General features: G+C 41.0%; 1 protein-coding gene across 1 annotated transcript; it reads left to right on the forward strand.

The window, feature by feature from the left end:
* The first annotated feature begins 1,333 nt into the window (after positions 1–1,333).
* ATMIN (ATM interactor) lies at positions 1,334–16,594 on the forward strand. Its single transcript, XM_058845614.1, has 4 exons — positions 1,334–1,562; positions 7,010–7,135; positions 8,083–8,282; positions 9,237–16,594. Exons 1-4 carry the CDS (start codon positions 1,350–1,352, stop codon positions 11,065–11,067), a joined length of 2,370 nt encoding a protein of 789 aa, XP_058701597.1. The 5' UTR covers positions 1,334–1,349; the 3' UTR covers positions 11,068–16,594.
* The last annotated feature ends 644 nt before the right edge of the window (positions 16,595–17,238 follow it).

Raw genomic sequence — 17,238 nt, forward strand, 5'->3', positions numbered from 1 at the left:
ATTCCACCTGTGTGATCTAAATGTTGATTTGATAAAATACTTAACATAATGTTAGGATTCTGGAAGAATTCCAGGTTTGATAGACACCAGGAGTTGGCTCTTAACATGTCTCACAATACTTCCAGGATTCAAATCCATTAAGATTCCAGCATATATTTCACTCTGTGCAACTTGTTCATAATGCCCTCTCCCAAATAACCTAAATGCCTGAGATGGCAGTCATTTACCATAAAGGTAAAGTTCCCAAGTGCTCTAGAATATTGTGAGTACCTGGCCTACTGCCTCGTGTTTCTGGGAAAGGTAGTCTTCATCTCCCTTTTAACATTCTCTTTTTGGTATCTCTGATTTTTATCTCTAACTTCCTGTAATCAGGGATATTCCAGGAACTACACAGCATCTTCAGGCAAGGAGGTGTGTATTTATTGATTTGTCAGGAAAAATCTGCAACTCTGGGGTTCATTCTTGCTGAGCAAGTGTCCCCATGGAGGACATGAGGTAAGGCAAAGGGGGAAAATGTGGAGTCGTGTCATCCCTTTCAACCCACACTATTCTGTGCTAACCCCAGGCAGCAGAACAGCTGCAGCTGAGGGCACAGGGGCTGCAGGAGGAACACACATCCTGGGGCTACATTTATGGCAGAACTCTTACCCAATAACTGGTGTTCATCTTTTTCCTTAATATGGCCAGCTATAGGCAGAAAAGCTCTGTGTGTTGTGTTGGTGATTCCCGTGTCAGGAAATCACAGAATATTCTGAATTGCAAAGGGATCCGTAAGTCTTGTTAAGTCCAGCTCCTGGCCCTGCACAGAGCACCCCAATGCTCCTACCCTGTGAATAAGAGTGTTCCAGATGCTCCTGGAGCTCTGTCAGGCTGCTGCTGTGACCCCTTCCCAGGGGAGCCTGTCTGACTACGCTCTGGATGAAGAACCTTTTCCTAATATCCAGGCTCACTCTCCCGCCAGAGCTTAGGCCATGCCCTCGTGTCCTGTCACTGAGCAGCAGAGAAATCAGTGCCTGCCTCTCCAATTCCCAGGGCACCACAATAACCGCAGCCCCTCAGCCGTGCAGCAGAGCCGCCGAGCGGTGTGGACCGGGGTGGGTCCTGTGCCCGGGCTGGCACTCGCCCGTTTCCCTCGCGTGTCCCGGTGCTCCCGGTGCGCGGTGTGCGCGCTTTGTGCCGCGGGAGCGCGCACGGGCCCGCGCTCGGCCGCACCGCTCGCAGCCGCCGCCGCGGGGCGCTGGCGGGCGGGGGCGGGGCCGCGCCACGTGCCTCATGAATATTCAGCGACACCGCTGCCGATTGGCCGCCGCCCCCGGAAGCGGAGCGGGGGCCGAGCAGCTGACAGCAACATGGCGGCGGCGGCCGGGCGGCGTGGCGGGGGCTTGGGGCGGCCCCCCGCGCCCGTGAGGGACGTGCCGCCCGCCGGGGAGCTGGTGCGGCCCTCGGTGACAGAGCTGTCCCAAGTGCGGACCAACATCCTGTGCACCGTGCCCGGCTGCGGGAAGGTGCTGCCCAACAGCCCGGCCCTCAACATGCACCTCAGCAAGGCGCACCCGCTCCAGGTACCGCCGTGAGGCCGGGCCGGCCCCGCCGCCCCCTGCCGCTCGGCCCCTCACCGTGGTTGCGGGGCTGTGTCGTGGCGCAGCGCCGTGTTCCGCCCCGGGGCCTGCGGCCGGCTCGGGTCCGGGTCCGGGTCCGGGGGGCGGCTGCGGTGTTGGCTGTGCTGGGGTTTGGTTCGTAATGAGACTGAGTGGGGGTGTGGTTCCCCACCCTTAGAAGAACTTGGATTCTTCCGAGAGATTCTGAGACAATTGGGATTGTTCAGCCTGGAAAAGAGGGTGTTTTGGGGTGACCTAATTAAGGCCTTCTAGTACCTGAAGGGAACTCACAGGAAGGATGGGGACAAGAGCCTGGAGTGGCAGGACAAGGGGGAACGGGTTCAAATGGAAACAGAGTAGGTTTAGGTTCGATATTAGGAAGAAGTTCTTCAGTGTGATGGTGGGGAGGCCCTGGCACAGGTTGCACAGAAACTGTGGCTGCCCCATCCCTGGAAGTGTCCAAGGCCAGGCTGGACGGGGCTTGGGGCAACCTGGGATAGCGGAAGGTTTCTCTGCACAAGGCACGGGGATGGAACAAGATGGTGTCCAAGGTCTCCTTCCAACCCAAACCATTGTGTGATTCCGGGTGAGAATAATGAAGTGTTTCTCGTTGTCTCTTGTCTAAATTTCCCCTGGTGAAAGGCCCCTGTAGGTCCATGAATAAATACATAAGTGTGTGTGTGTGGATGGGCTGACCGGTTGTGTTGAGGATTCCTCTAAAATTACTTACAGAAAATAACTGATTTTGCACATTTTTGTAAACATACCGCAGCCAGTTAAGAGTTCTTTGAGACTTAGCTTCTGTTGTTTTACTTGCTTATCACCAATCTTTCTGCAGTAAGACTTTAAAGCCCCACTTGTGAGGTGCTGTGCAAACATGCAGCATTTCCTAACCTTATCAGCTGGCAAACCATCTCTATCCCAGCGCCGAGGGCTGTTATGCTGAGGTTTTGTTTGTTTTTTTAAAAATGTCTGAGCTAAAAAAACCAGCAAAACAGATGGATGCCATTTTGGAAACAAGCCCTCATTTCCATAATACTCCTGAGCTAAGCATGTGCTGGGGGGGAGGAGAACCACAGTTTAGCAGGCACACATTGAAAGTGGGCCTTTCGGAAAGATATCCTTGCTTATCCCAAAATCATAATGCCAAGTGTGCAAGGACAAGCTGTATTCCTGGGAAACTTCAAGTGCAGCATTCATAGCTGCATTCGGAAAGTGCAGCCTCAGTGGGTGAACAATAAACATCCCTGTTTTGTGAAATGGCTACAGAGTCAAGTGTGGGTCACACGTGCTCGTTGCTGAGGAACAAAAGGAAATAGTGTCAAGTGTACTTGCTGTCTCCTGTCTCTGGGATGTTTCTATTTCATTTCCTGTACGTACTAACAACTTTACTGTGGGTTATGTGTTAGATCTCACATGTTCGTGTAGGGGTAGGTACAGTAGAAGTTCAAAGTATTCTTTCAGGTCAGCAGAGTCATTTTGGTTGTGAGCTGATGCTCTGAGCATGCACTACAGCTGGTGGGTTACATAACTCAGGGTATGATGGATGAGGAAATGCTGCTTTCTCACCCAGCTTGCTGTTAGCCATCAGTGCCTTGTAGAATTAGAGCATACTTCATACACCTAATTACTGAATCTTGTGATAGCTTGCAATAAATACTGAAACGTGGATGGATGCAGATTTTCAGAAACTTCTTGACTTGTTTCAAGGGCATTGTAATTGAGACTAAAATGTTGTTGCAGCTTAAGGGAGGCTAAATATTTTAATATTGGTATTCCCTTTTAAGAGGTAGCTGATTCCCCAGATAAAAAGAATTTAGTAGGTTGCATTTATTAGTGAAATACGAAATTAGTGAAGAGGCAGCTTGGAAACTGAGATTGTAAGAAGCTATTGGGGAAAGAGAGAACATAATACTCCTGAAGACAAAGGAGGATAACTTGGTTAATTTTCATTAATAAAAGTAGCACCAATAGGATGTTTTGATAGCAAAACCCGTGAGGGATTGCAGTGGCAAAGGAAGGACATTTATGTAGGAAAGCAAGATTACCCTGTAAAAACAGAGTCAAGTGCAGCAGTACCAGGTTTTAATCTTGTGAAGTGATAACAAACAGTTTGATCAGCTCTGGTTTGTAACAGAAATAACCTGGGGTGGGGAACACTTGCAAAACAATTTGATTATACACAAATGATCATTTAAAGTAAAGCTGCTGTGAGAAGGGCAATCCTAAAATATGGCAGAGGGATATTCTATGCCAGAACTGTAGGGTAAGAATCTGATTCATATAATTTAAAATAAACCCAGAAGATGTGTAGAAAATAACTACTAAGAGTGATGAATGGCAAGTGTTTCTGACCAAGGGAAATTAGAAGAATTTAGCTTGTTTGGCCTAACAAAAGAAGATATGAAGTGTTGATATATCAATTTTTATTTACTGGCTCTTTGATAGAGTGTAAGCCAAGAAAAAAAAAATGAGAGCAGTGGATATAAATGGACACTTAATATATTAGACTTAAATTTTTTTTTTTAATTTTTTGATTATTTGTCTATATTATTTTATGGGAAGAAGAGAAAATACTTCTGTGTAGTTTAAAATGAAGCTAGAAGAGTTTATGTAGAGGAGAGGATTCTGTGGATTTCTGTGGTAACAGGGAGGCCATAGCCAGTGTGAACTGGAAAGGGTAGCATACCCTTGGGGTAGATTACTCAAAGACTGTGCTACCACAATAATTGTTATCATAAGAGTAAATGCACTTCTCTCCATGTCCTGTTTAGTAAAGAAATGGCTGAGCTTCTGCTGCAAAAAACCCCATGTTTTAAATAGTTGCCTACAGTCTACTGCAACGTCATTTAAAATTAATCCTTTGGAGTAAGCCTTTCTGGGGCAGGAAAACAAGACGTCACTAAGTTCACCTTGACTAAGTCTGTAGCAAGGACTGCTAATTCCCGTTTTCTGAGTTGTCACAAGCCATGTCAGTGTTCCTTACAATGCGAGGGTCTGCACTGGGAGAAGTTCATTGGACCAATAACTACCAATAATTGTGGTGGGTGAGTGTTGTAGAAACATGGTACATAAAATCAGATAGATAAGGAAGAGTGCTGTGAGAATGTCTGGAACAGGACTGGCCAGGTGGGCTTTGAGAAGATGCAAGATTAACCATGTAGAGCCACAAGGACTTGGGATAGGTCAAAATAAGATTACTGTCCATATGCGATATCTTATACATGTGGAATATCTCTCAGCTTGTCACAACTAATGTGTTGTGGTCTCTGCCACTAAAGACTATGTTCAAGCTGTTAAAAAAGCATCTTACTGGTGTCTATAAAGCTTTTAAATGCTTGGTATTTCTCTATACATTAGTATTTCAGTAGTTTTAAATGACCGGGCTGTGGTTTACCCATTAAGTGGCTGAATATTTTTTCCATATTGCCCTGTCAGTTTTTGGGTGATGTTAAATATAACACACTTAATAGCATTTTGTTTAGGAATAAGTAACTCTAATTGCCAGTTACTCATCATATTGGTGTCATTTGCAGTGGGAGAGGCCAAACATATCTTTGACTTAAAGACAGATCTTCTTTTCTCCTGAGGACTTGGACATGTGATGAAAATGTTCTGTGTACAGTCAGGGTTAAAAAGTGAATTGGGGCTGGAACAACTAGATTTCTTTGTGTCATGTTCCTGTTTGGGGCAGTGGCTCTAGGAGGTACAGCAATAGTCAGTGATGATTCAGCAGAGATAGAACAGGCCTGTTTATGAATGGGCTGTCTACAGGGAAAACTGCTGTATATAAAGGTGCTTAGATGGTTAAAGTGTTACATGAAACCCCCCCTTTTTAGAGAATTACTCCAGGTTTTCTTGATATGGCAGCTGATCATTTTGGTCAAGAGGCTCTAAACATTGCTCATTTGAGTCTAGTATGTCATTAATAAAAATGAGCTTGTGGCAATACCAGAAAGTAGTGGTGTTGAGTGTGTGGAAATATACTAAAATATTGCTTGAAGGGATTACATTTTACACAAAGTATCTTAGCTTAAGAGGTGATTTGTGGGAAAACAAAATCATTGAAATATCCTCCTCCCAGCTTCCTGAGGTGTGAATGAGAGGACTTCAAAAGCAAGGCATGAGCAATGGCTGAGGACAGCATTGTTGGGTTGTGAGTAACTGCAGGCGGATTGAAGAAGTGGGGGTGTGAACAGTGAAGCCCTTTGGGCCCTGGCAGCTGAAGTACACACTTTGTTTGCTTCACACTGGGAGGACTGTTGTGCTTTGTGCATTCTGTGCACAAACTGTGCTTGTGTTTGGTGTAACCTGTGTAAACATGATGAGCTGGAGATCTGCCCAAAGAGGCAGTTGGGGAGTGACTGGTGTGAAATCAACCTTCCACTACTGACTGTGCTCACTATCCTCATGCTAAGGAAAATCAGGTGCAGAGTTCGAACAGGGCATGGTCTCATTCGTTCCCTGAAAAATCATCTTGGGAATGCCATCATGGCTGTAACTGGCACTGGGGACTATGTTTGGCCTCTGATTCAGTCTTGGGATAGAAGATTTTAAATAGTTCACTTATAATTTTTTGCTTAGATATAGATATCTGATGCTTCCACTGGGACCCTTTCAGATAGGGTATGTGTAGAAGTATATGGTTTGTCTGGTTTCCATGCCTGTGTCCTTAGTAGTATGGGAATCTATATGGTTGAACAATCTGGACAATCCCCCTAATATGTCCTTCTTATATGTACTTTTGATGTCCTCTTTGAGCAAGTTGTGTTGCTTTCTTCTATGTACATGTGAGGGTCAGTGAGACAGCTCACATGGAAAGCCTGGATAGATTGGTCACTTAGTGTTTGGAGGGTCAGAATTAGCATACCAGTTATTTCACAGACTTAAGTGAGATTTGGTTTATGATCTAAATTAAGTGGCAGAGCATACTTGGCATTTTTCATTTTATTACAAGTAAACTAAATAGTTCTAACAGAATTCCAGCATCAAGGAAGTGTTGTGTTTCAGTGACTAATCTTAATGGAGCTTCATCTACTGTGCTACTAACAAGTAAAACCACATTGAATCAGCAGTCTAGGGTAGTATCTGCATGGAAATTTTTTTTGGCTCAAATAACAGGAAACATGGGACAGGGAGTGTCTTGGTAAAAGTAAATAAATAGTACAGTACCACAACTCCATAGAGCTTGTTGTAATTGCACCTGGAAATTTTGATGGGATATTTGTAAGGTGGCATCCGCAGAGGGCCATTTGAAAAAGCTCCATGTGAACTTTCAAATCACATAGGAAAGTGCCTCCAACTCATTCAGATGTGTAAACTCAGTGAGCCATAGTTGATGTGTATTCTGAATATTGTCTTGAATATGCAAACCTGTAGAATTGTCAACTTGTCAACTGGTTCTTTTTCAGGATGGAAAACTTAATGCACCAATAAGGAAGGGTTTGAAAACTTCACAGAAATTCTACTGCTGTCCTATTGAAGGCTGCCCTAGAGGACCAAACAGACCATTTTCCCAATTTTCTCTTGTAAAACAGGTATTCCTGTTCCTGAAGTATTTGCACACTGATTTAGTCCTGTCTCTACTCTGGAGAATGTGCACTTTGGCATACAGATATGAGCATAACCTCTCAGCACGTAGGCAGAAGTTAGAGAACTGTATGCAGCAACTTCAAGTGCGCACGTGATTCATGGGTTTGCATGTTTGCATGTTGATATTAGAGGACTTGAACCTTTTGATCAGACAGATGCCAGTATGTTGTTCTAAACTGTATCAGAGCCCCTCTCCACAAAATAAATAGATGGAGAAAGATTAAAGAAGAGGGGTGAAAAAATGCCCAGTTGAAACTGATGAAGGTTTAAACGGTGGCTGACGCTTTTAACTGCTTTTTCAAATGGTCAAGGATTAAGAGCTTTTCTCTGCTTTAATATCCAAATGAATTTGTTTACTGGTTAACCTGTTTAAGAAAACATATAAGACTTGTTTCTGCATTAGTGAGCAGAAAGAGCCCTGTGCTACAGTTGGTTCCCTCTGCTGAGCTGGGGACCCTGTAGGAGCTGAATGGCTGGCACTTGGTGCCATAAATGAAAAGGAAAAATTCTTGTGTTTGCTCTGGTGTTGACCTGTACAACTTGAGATTATTTGCTCAGTTGTAGATTTTCAGGAGTGTGCACACTTACTGTGCTCTTTTGGCAAGGTTGATCTATAGATTTATTGATGGCCACAGGAAACCTTCAATGGCATTAGAATAGATAAATGTTTATCTGTGTTTTTAAGATGCATATAGCACCAGCAGATTTGCAAACTTCAGATTCTCTCTATTGACTTCTTTAAACTTATTTGTAGTAACACTTTAAAAAAATAATTAATGCTACACTTCAGCATTACTTAGCAACTAAAAAATTGCAAATATTTTCTCCCCTAACTATGACTTTTTTTAATCTTCACTGAAAGCTAATGTTTACTTTCCCTTGTGTATTCTAGCACTTTATGAAAATGCATGCTGAAAAGAAGCACAAATGTGATAAATGTAGTAACTCCTATGGCACAGAATGGTATTTGAAACGCCATATAGAGGTCTGTGGCAAGACTTTCCAGTGTACTTGTGGGTGCCCTTATGCCAGCAGAACTGCATTACTGTCTCACATTTACAGAACTGGCCATGAAATTCCTGCAGAACACAGGTAAAAGAGAAGCAGTGAAGTAATGATACATTCGTCACCAAGTCCTGTGTGTCTCATGTGCTGCATTTTTGTCTCCTTTCTGTTGATTAAATAGGAAATAGGATCATGTTGTTTTAGCTGTAAAGCAGTTTGCAGTTTCGTTGTTGCTTTTAGGAGTTTCTGTTTTGTTGAAGGCAGTGGTGATCATCTAATCAGTAAGATCTGGTTTCCCTACATAGAAAACAAAAAGTACTGATGATGTTGCAGTGCTTGGCATAAATGGTGCTGGTTCCTGTTGCATCTGCTTTTACAGTTCTGTGAGAGTAGAGATGAATTGGAAATATTTCTAGCTGGTAACTGAAGTGTGGAATGCAGTTCAGGTTGTTTTCTTGTACAGTCTAGTCATTGTTGCAAATGTTGGTGGATGTATTTTTTACCACCTATCTCTGCATGTTTAGATTTATAGTTTAATATGTACATATATTTAATAAAGGGCAGTCTACTTTCTCAGGCCTAGCCTGTCTTTGAGGTTCAGCTGCTGCAAAATTAAGTTTTGTGTGAAGAATTGCTAATCTTTATCTTCTGTTTACATGAGAGACCATTACCTGTACACATATTTAGGAGCTCTGTCCCTTCAAAGCTCAGTCTGAGTCAGTGTCAAAATAACACATTAAAAGTCTTCAACAGAGTGTTTAATGTACAAAGGGGAAGAAGCCATCTAAATTTGCACATCCATTTGGAAATGGGTCTCCATAAGGGGTATTGTTTATTCTTTTTTAAATGATAGAGTAAGGAATGACATTTAACAAAATTGAACTTCATAGTCTTTTTATGTTTTAATCTGGATTAATTGTCTCCTTGTATCCAACCTCATCTGTGACTTCAGTTTGTATTTTCAATGCAGTGACTCAAATGAATGGAAGGCAGATGTTCTGTGTTTGAAAGAAGTATAAATTATTGATCTCATGTTCACAGGGATCCTCCTAGTAAGAAAAGGAAAATGGAAACCTCCCTACATAATCAGCAGTTGGCAGAGAAAGCAAACGAAGCATTCGGTAATACACACAGTACTGCTCCTGGCACTCAGGAATTGGAGTCCTCTGAAGTGAAAGTAGCGGCCTCTCTCGAAGGGTCCTGCAGTTCTAACTTCACAAACCAAATGCAGCCAAAATGTGCACCAAAGATGCTTTTACCCAAGCCCAAGGTGGCTTTGGTTAAACTTCCAGTGATGCAGGTTGCTCACTTGCCTGTGTATGTATCTGCAACAGACTCTTCTGTCAAACCTGCTGTAGTGGCTGTTGATAATCAAGGTTCAGTTGTAAGTACTGTTCATTTATTGCCTCAATCTATAGGAATTCTGATTCCAGCCCTGGAGGCAGAAACACTTGTATTTAAAGACAGTATGCCTGTTTCAAAAGTAATGACTTCTGGTGATCGTGAACCAGTAAGTACTGGTGTACAAGTTGAATTGGACAAGGTTACATCAAATAACACAGGGCAAGAGCTGGGGAATGTTTGTCACAAGAGCAAAATTTCTTCAATAAATATACAGACTGACTTATCTTACATCTCACAGAGCTTTGTACCAGCTGCAGCCTGGACTCCCAATTCTTCTGTGTCCTCTTGTTCTCAGACAGATCTGTCATTCAGTTCCCAGGTTTCATTACCCATCAGCGTACAGACACAGACGCTGCTGCCTGCTTCCAAACTGACTTCATCCATAGCTGCTCAGACTGATGCTTTCAGTCAGGGCTGTTTTCCAGCATGTGGTATTTCCAGAGAGACCCAAACCAGTAGGACACAGGACTGTATTGATGGAAGAGTACAGATGGACCAGGCTGTAATGTGCAGCAACATTTTTGACAATGTTCCTTCATCATATAATGTTTCTACTCACATTGAACTTCCAGAAAACAATTTAATGCCTGCAAATATAGATCAAACTTTGCTGCAAAGAAGTAGTTGCAAGAGCCTGAATCAGGATACAGTTAAGTCTGAATCCCTTATCAGCTTCAATGCACAGACTAATATACTTCCACCTCAAAATACAACGGATAATCAAACCCAGACAATGGACCTGTTAAGTGATCTGGAAAACATCTTTTCAGGAAACATGTCTGGCCAGACACTGGATAATCGTGGCCTTTTGTCTGAGACAAATTCTAATGCTGACACACATCTTCCATCTGGTCCATCACAGAGCACAGGGATAGACTTCGACATTGAAGAGTTCTTTTCAGCATCCAACATCCAGACTCAGACTGAAGAGAGCGAGCTTGGTACCCTGAACTCTGAGCCAGTTTTGGAGTCGCTAGACATTGAAACTCAGACTGATTTCTTATTTTCAGATAGTGCCACTCAATCATATAACTGCCGAGGCAATTCTAACTTCTTAGGTTTGGAGATGTTTGATACACAGACACAGACAGACTTGAATTTCTTTTTGGACAGTACTACCCACCTGCCTTTAGGAAGTATTCTGAAACAGTCCAGTTTCTCAATGAGCACTGACTCATCTGATACAGAAACCCAGACAGAAGTATATATGGCTACTAAAAATACACCTACTCAGAATATTGAAAGCAAAGTCCAGCTCAGTAGTGCTGAGACACAGACTATGGATAGCTGCTTTGAGAATCTGGGGAGTTTATTCCTCACCAGCAATGAAACACAGACAGCAATGGATGACTTCCTTCTGGCTGACTTAGCCTGGAATACAATGGAGTCCCAGTTCAGTTCAGTAGAAACACAGACCTGTGAAGAGCTGTGCTCCTTGTTCCAGAGCTCTGACAAGCCCAGCCACTGAGTGCTACATAATATAACTGTTTCCTGTGGTTTGAATTTAACTTATTGGGGTGGGAGAGATGGCTTTACCAAGTGATCCACTTAGCATTATTGAATGTACTTGTCATGAGCAGTTGACCTAAGAGACTTTTCATGCTGAAGGTACTCTATTGAATATGTAACTTTACATAAACTATGTGTGTATAAATAGAGGGGAAAGGGGGGGCTGTAACAGGTTAATGTACATTTGAACCTTAAAGAATTATGTGGTGCCTATGTTTTTCCTTAAACTTCTTTACGAAGCTGTTACTGCTTTCATCTAAGTGGAAGAAATTTTAAAGTTGTTCTCTGTATCTCTCTCTATTCCTGGCTTACATGCAGGGTTCCAATGTGCTGGACCAAAACCCTGACCTGTTCAATTGAGATGCTTCCCTGAACTTACGGGGGAGGATTCTATTAGTGTAAGCTACTTCTGTTTACTTTTTTTAGTAGCTTGTATTTTAAATCCGGCATGAACATAATCAGCCGTATTGTCTTTTACTTTATGCCTTCACAGATCTTTCTCCTGCATAAGCTGACATTTTCCAAATACCTGTCCAACACACTAGACACATAGAGATTCTTGAATTGCTGAAAATATTTATTATTAAAAATGTGTGTAGAAAGCAGTATTTTTTTTCCCCTGAGTGGCACTGATGCTCTTTGAAAGGTAGGAAAAGAATTTGGAAGTTGTAGTCATAGGGAAAATTAGTATGTCGTCCTTTTAGCTAGTGTAATAAATGGGACTAACATTTTTAAAGTCTTCAGAAGGGATTTGCTTTAATTATTTCTCTCTGTAAGATGCAAATGTTACAAGGTGTGTGCCTCAGACTGGAATCATTTGGGTTTGCTGAAATTCTCCTAGCTTTATTGAGATACAAGTTGAGAAATTATACAGTGTTTAACTACCTTAAGAGAAATCTTTAAAAATGGGCAATTAAATTCCTTAAAACACTCACCGTGACTCCGGTTTTTGGACTTCCTGCTTCCAAAAACGATTGGAATCCATACAGCAGAGCTGGGAGATCAGCTCACAGAAGCCCTTCCAGAGCAGCTCTATCTTGCTTTTGCACTTTGCTCTGCAGCCCTCAGTTCCTGCAGCTCTTAAAAATTCCCTGAGTATAGTGAAACTCAACACAAACTGATTTTTCAAAGAAGCATATGACTCCTTGGCACCTTTTTTAATGCTTAGGTTTCCCCTCTTGCCCCTGTTTGTGATATTTTTCATTTACATTAAGCGAGTTGTGAATGTATGTTGGAATTTGGCCTTAAGTAATTTTTATCTCTTACTATAATATCTGTGAAATGTAGGCCTCTGGTTTTGTACTGGACAGGTTTTAGTTTCTGTAACCTTAAAGGAAAACTCTTTGTGTCAAATTCATGGGCCTGTAAAAGACTTTACTCCTCCATTGTTGGAGGGGGAGGTATTGGCTGCATATTTACTGTGCAGCCCAGCAGCAAATGTATGTCCAAGCCTTAGGTTTTGAGGACTCCCTATGCTTTGTGCTGCATATTCTCAGTTCAAAGATGTGGGAGTTAAGTTACTCATCCATTGCAGCCAGCTTGTTTTTTGTTGCAGATGAGCAATACCTTTCTATTTTCCTTTTTTTTCCTTTGTCTTTTCCTAATACTCTTTATATTGCCATGTTGAGTGTCTTTACCTTTGCTGAAATAATCTCTTTAGGTTAATCCTGAAACTCACATTTTCTTTCTGAAACCTCATCTGTGTTGCCTGTTTGATTTTTCAACATTTCTAGGTATGATTTCAGACACTTGCAGTCTGGATGAAGAAACTGCAGAGCAGAATCTTGCAGTTCCTCAGGAGAAAGTAACTCTGATGTGGGGAATGCCCCCAGGTTTCACAATGTGTGTAGAGTTCTCATTGGAAGGGTGGGATATATTTAAAAAAGGAAGGCCTCACTTTTAATTTTGTTTCTTGTGAAGATATGACTGACTCATATTTACCTGCCTACTTTGAAATTGACAGATAAGATAAAGAACAACATTAGGTTAATTTATTCTATTGCAATGTCTTTCTAGTAGTGTTGCAACTTCTCATTTTAAAGTGTTTTTCCTTCTCCTTTCTTCCCCTGGCTAGAATACCAGAGAGCACTTCTTCATACACTAATTTCTGTGTTTCCCATGTGCAAGTTGTCTGTACTGACATGTAAAAGAGAGCAGTTCCTATTAACCTGGTTTGGAAAAAGGGTATTTTCCACAGCTGTAGAAGCTGTTCATTACCTCTGAATTTAGAAAGTCAGTCTTTATTCTGCAAGAGAAGGAGTCTTGGATGCTGAGGAGCAGAATACTGAAGGGTTTGAAATGTAGCCATCTGAGAGACCAGCAAGGCTTAAAGTACTTTGAAACTAATTTACAAATTAGAGTGATGATTGCAATGTTGTTGTATAAGCCAAAGCTCTTAGCATCCAGGACTGTCAGGAAAAGACCCAAAAGTTTGTGTGGATGAAATCTTACAATGTAATCATTACCCAGATATTGTACTTTGTAATTAAAAGTGTTTCTGAGCTTTGTGTGTTTTATTAGAACATGCAAATCACAATCCTTTCACTCATTCTATTGGGTTCAAACAGTTTGGGCTTTAATTAGGAGGACACAATACAACAACATGAAGTCATTTATTAAAAGTGCAATATTAAAAAATTGTTAAGTGTGTGCACTGTCTTAGGAAAGACAAAGTTAACTTCTGACCAAAATTAACTTATTTCTTCACTAATTTGGTTCTCCATAAATTATTCATAAAAGTGAAAAACAGGTTTGTGTCATGTATGTCTGGCATAAGTCACTCAGTCTGGATTTATGAAGTGTTTTTATGAAACTGTGGAGACTGCAGCCAGACTTCATAGTTTGGTGAATCCCACACAAAACTTCATGTAATCTGATCTAAAACACTATTGCTGAATATTATGAATTTTTCACATTTAAACAAATTCTTGAAAAAGGCTGATTTTTTATTTTTGCTTTCATTATAAGATAAGCTTCAGACACAACTATTTCTGGGTAGAACTAAAATACTTATATCCCTTTTTCTGCAGTTTCTCTCTGATTTGATTTTCAAGGCAGTGTATTGTAAGTATTGGTCAGCAGTGACTTTTAGTATCTCTTTTTTGTATCCTCTATTGCCATTAGAGCTGCTATACAGAATGTAACATCAGATTCTCTGTAGCCTCTTAGCACAATTTTTTATCTGGAAGTGATACTAATGTTAGGTGTACTTACCCTTTGTGTTTCCTGCTTAATTCTGTTAAGCTGTGATTGCTGAATCTTGATCTGGATGCCTGTATAACATTATTATAAAACTGAATAAGTACTTTTGTAGTTTCATTTGTGCTTTTCTTTAATATATAGAGTCAAACAAGGGAAACAGCAGATTTGGGACTTGAATTCTGTGAGAACATAAGTACAAATAAGCTGAAAAATGAAAGGTCTGTCTTGTTACCTACCCTATTTGTTTGTCAGAATGCTAAAAGTTTGTCTGACAGTAGATGTTTCTTCTTCTTATGGCTTTATTTGTGTCTATTTCTGCTAATACACCTGTAAATATTACCTGCTGTGTGTAAGGGAGGGAGTCCTCCCCAAAACTTTGTGTTGGCCTAGAAAAATTGGTAGTTTTAAGTCAGTTTGCTAATGCTACATATTCTTAGTTATGTGAAGCTGCTTTTATCTAGAAAATTCTCACTTCCAAAGGATATGAAAGCATTAAAAAAAATGTATATATGCTTGCAGCTGTAAATTAAACAGCTGCAAAAGAAACTTTGTGAAACCTTATTTAGTTTTGAACAACTTGATCAGTGTCTGTAACTTAATGTATGTAACTAACTCTTTACAAATCTTATTTCAAGGCACAATAGACCGTTTTTTCCTGTTGGAAACGAGAGGCTGAATTTCCCTGTTAGTCATATGGACCCCAGTTGTGTAGGGGGAACAAAACAAAGAACGATGGCTGCCTTCCACTGTTCTAAATCCTTATGCTGCTAAGATGTGAATTGATTTTTTTGTGAGGCCGGATATAAACATAAGAGCTGGCAGGACTGGGGGCTTAGGGGGCTAGAGGGGGTTTAATAGCCTTTTAAATATAGGGAAAGTTAATAGAACTGATACTGAATCAATATAGGGTGCTCAACTTGTAAAAGAACACGTTCCTGAAATGGCAGCTCGGAGGTAAACCAAATGTACTTGCCTTTATCATTAAGGTTGTACAGCTTCCTTTGCTTTAATATATTTCTGACATGTGCTGATTTTTTAAACATGATCTTAATGTACCATTTACTGTTCCAAATACATTCACACCAAACTGTTGGTAACGTTCTGGGCCTTGCAAGCTTTTTCATTCCTGTTTGGTTTAAGGTGCTGTTTGCTATGCTTGTGTCCTGGTGGGATGGGCCTCCTGTACCCAGGCTGCCATTGACAGCAGGAGCACTGTGAGGATACGGCTGTTTAATGGTAGCAAACCAGTGCATGGTGCAATCATGCATCTTCTGTTTCTTTTGTAGCTGTTTTTTTAAGAGTTGATGTGAATTTAAATGTGTGTGAGAAGGACTTGCTGCTTAGAACATGACTGAATTCTCTTGTTTCAAGTGCCATTGCTATGCAATGAACCGAACTCAGCACTCAGCCCCGCGGTGAGGGTGAGGGAATGTTTGTCTGTGTGTGTGACTCTTCACTGAAAATGTAACCGGACTGCCTGAAACGGTGGAAATTCCTCAAGGAACTGCCGGGTTAAATAACAGAAGTCCCTTTACTTGTGACCATTTTTCATATGCTGGCTTTACAGTACCTTCAACTAGCAATGGAATATAATAGATGGATTGTGGTGATGTCAGCTCTACATTTCGCAACATCCAGTACTTAACATGCTTCAAGCACCTGCATGCAGAGCCAGATTGACTGTACCTCTACCTACAGACATTTGCAAGTGCATCTGTGATAAAGCTAGATATGAAAGATGGCCATATCTTTACGTCTTAAAGACTTCAACACCTGATTACAATCTCATTTAAATTTGTAATTATTTGGAATGAATGAGTAATAAATCTCATGGATGAGTCTTTCCCAAAGCGTGTGTGAGTTAATCTCAGCAAGGCTGAGAAATGTCCTTAAAATAATTTTCTTGTCATTACTGATAGGATTTTTTTTATTTAGTGGACAAATGTAATTTTCAAAGGATGTTCATGTTTAATTCTTGCTATTTAAGCCAGTAAACTTGCAGTGACCAGACATCAAACGTTCATTTCTTAGACCTATTTTACAAGTGACAATCCCAAAGAAGGAATGTTGTCCTAGTAACTGTGAAACTTGTAATTACATTATTGCATGCAGAGAAAACCTTGTGCCAAAATAATGTTCCTTCTTTCCCTCTGTTGGAAACTGAAGTGTTACACAAAGCTACTAGTAAGTTATTCACAAGTATTGAAACGTTTTGTTCACAAATGAAGCACTTATTCAGTCCTGTAAATTATACATATTTTGGAATAAAGTTAACTTCAATCATTTTTTGCCTTCTGTTTTAATGGCCATGATCTCTGCCTGCAAAGGCCTGGGTAGGGGATTCAATGCCTATTGGCAGGTACCACCCACTGCTCCTGAACATATTTGTTTTAATTTACAAAATCTCTGTGAACTCAAAAGCTTTCAAAATGTATCTTACAACGTCAGTTCTTGATCTCTGGAGGTGCAGAAAGGTTCTCTGTCTCAAACCTCCCGTCAGCACATGCAAAATGTAATTTTTACCTTGTACATGCAGTGGAATGAAAACCTCTGCAGTTTCAGCTCTGTGACAGATGCCTCACCTCTACAACAGATTCTCAGGACAAGGTTTCTTTGCTTTCTTCCTCAACCTTACCACCCACCCCTCCTGTAGCTTTTACGATCTCTAGTGTCATAACACCAAGTAGAAATTCTGTTGTGTTATGGTGGTTGGTTTTCAAAGTATCCTATTCTCTCTAACACCTTATTATTTTGTAATGTATTTTATATAACTAAGAAAATATTTTTTCCTTCTGTAAATATTAAAAAACCCCCAAACCTTAGAGTGGCTTGATTTGAGTGTGTGTCATACTCTGTCCTTTTACTTCCTGCAGTTCCCATGCTTAGTGATGATCCCACTATTTTCTGTTAATTGGAGGATATAAAATGC

This window comes from Poecile atricapillus, chromosome 10 (assembly GCF_030490865.1).
Source record: "Poecile atricapillus isolate bPoeAtr1 chromosome 10, bPoeAtr1.hap1, whole genome shotgun sequence".
Classification (NCBI taxonomy): Eukaryota; Metazoa; Chordata; class Aves; order Passeriformes; family Paridae; genus Poecile; species Poecile atricapillus.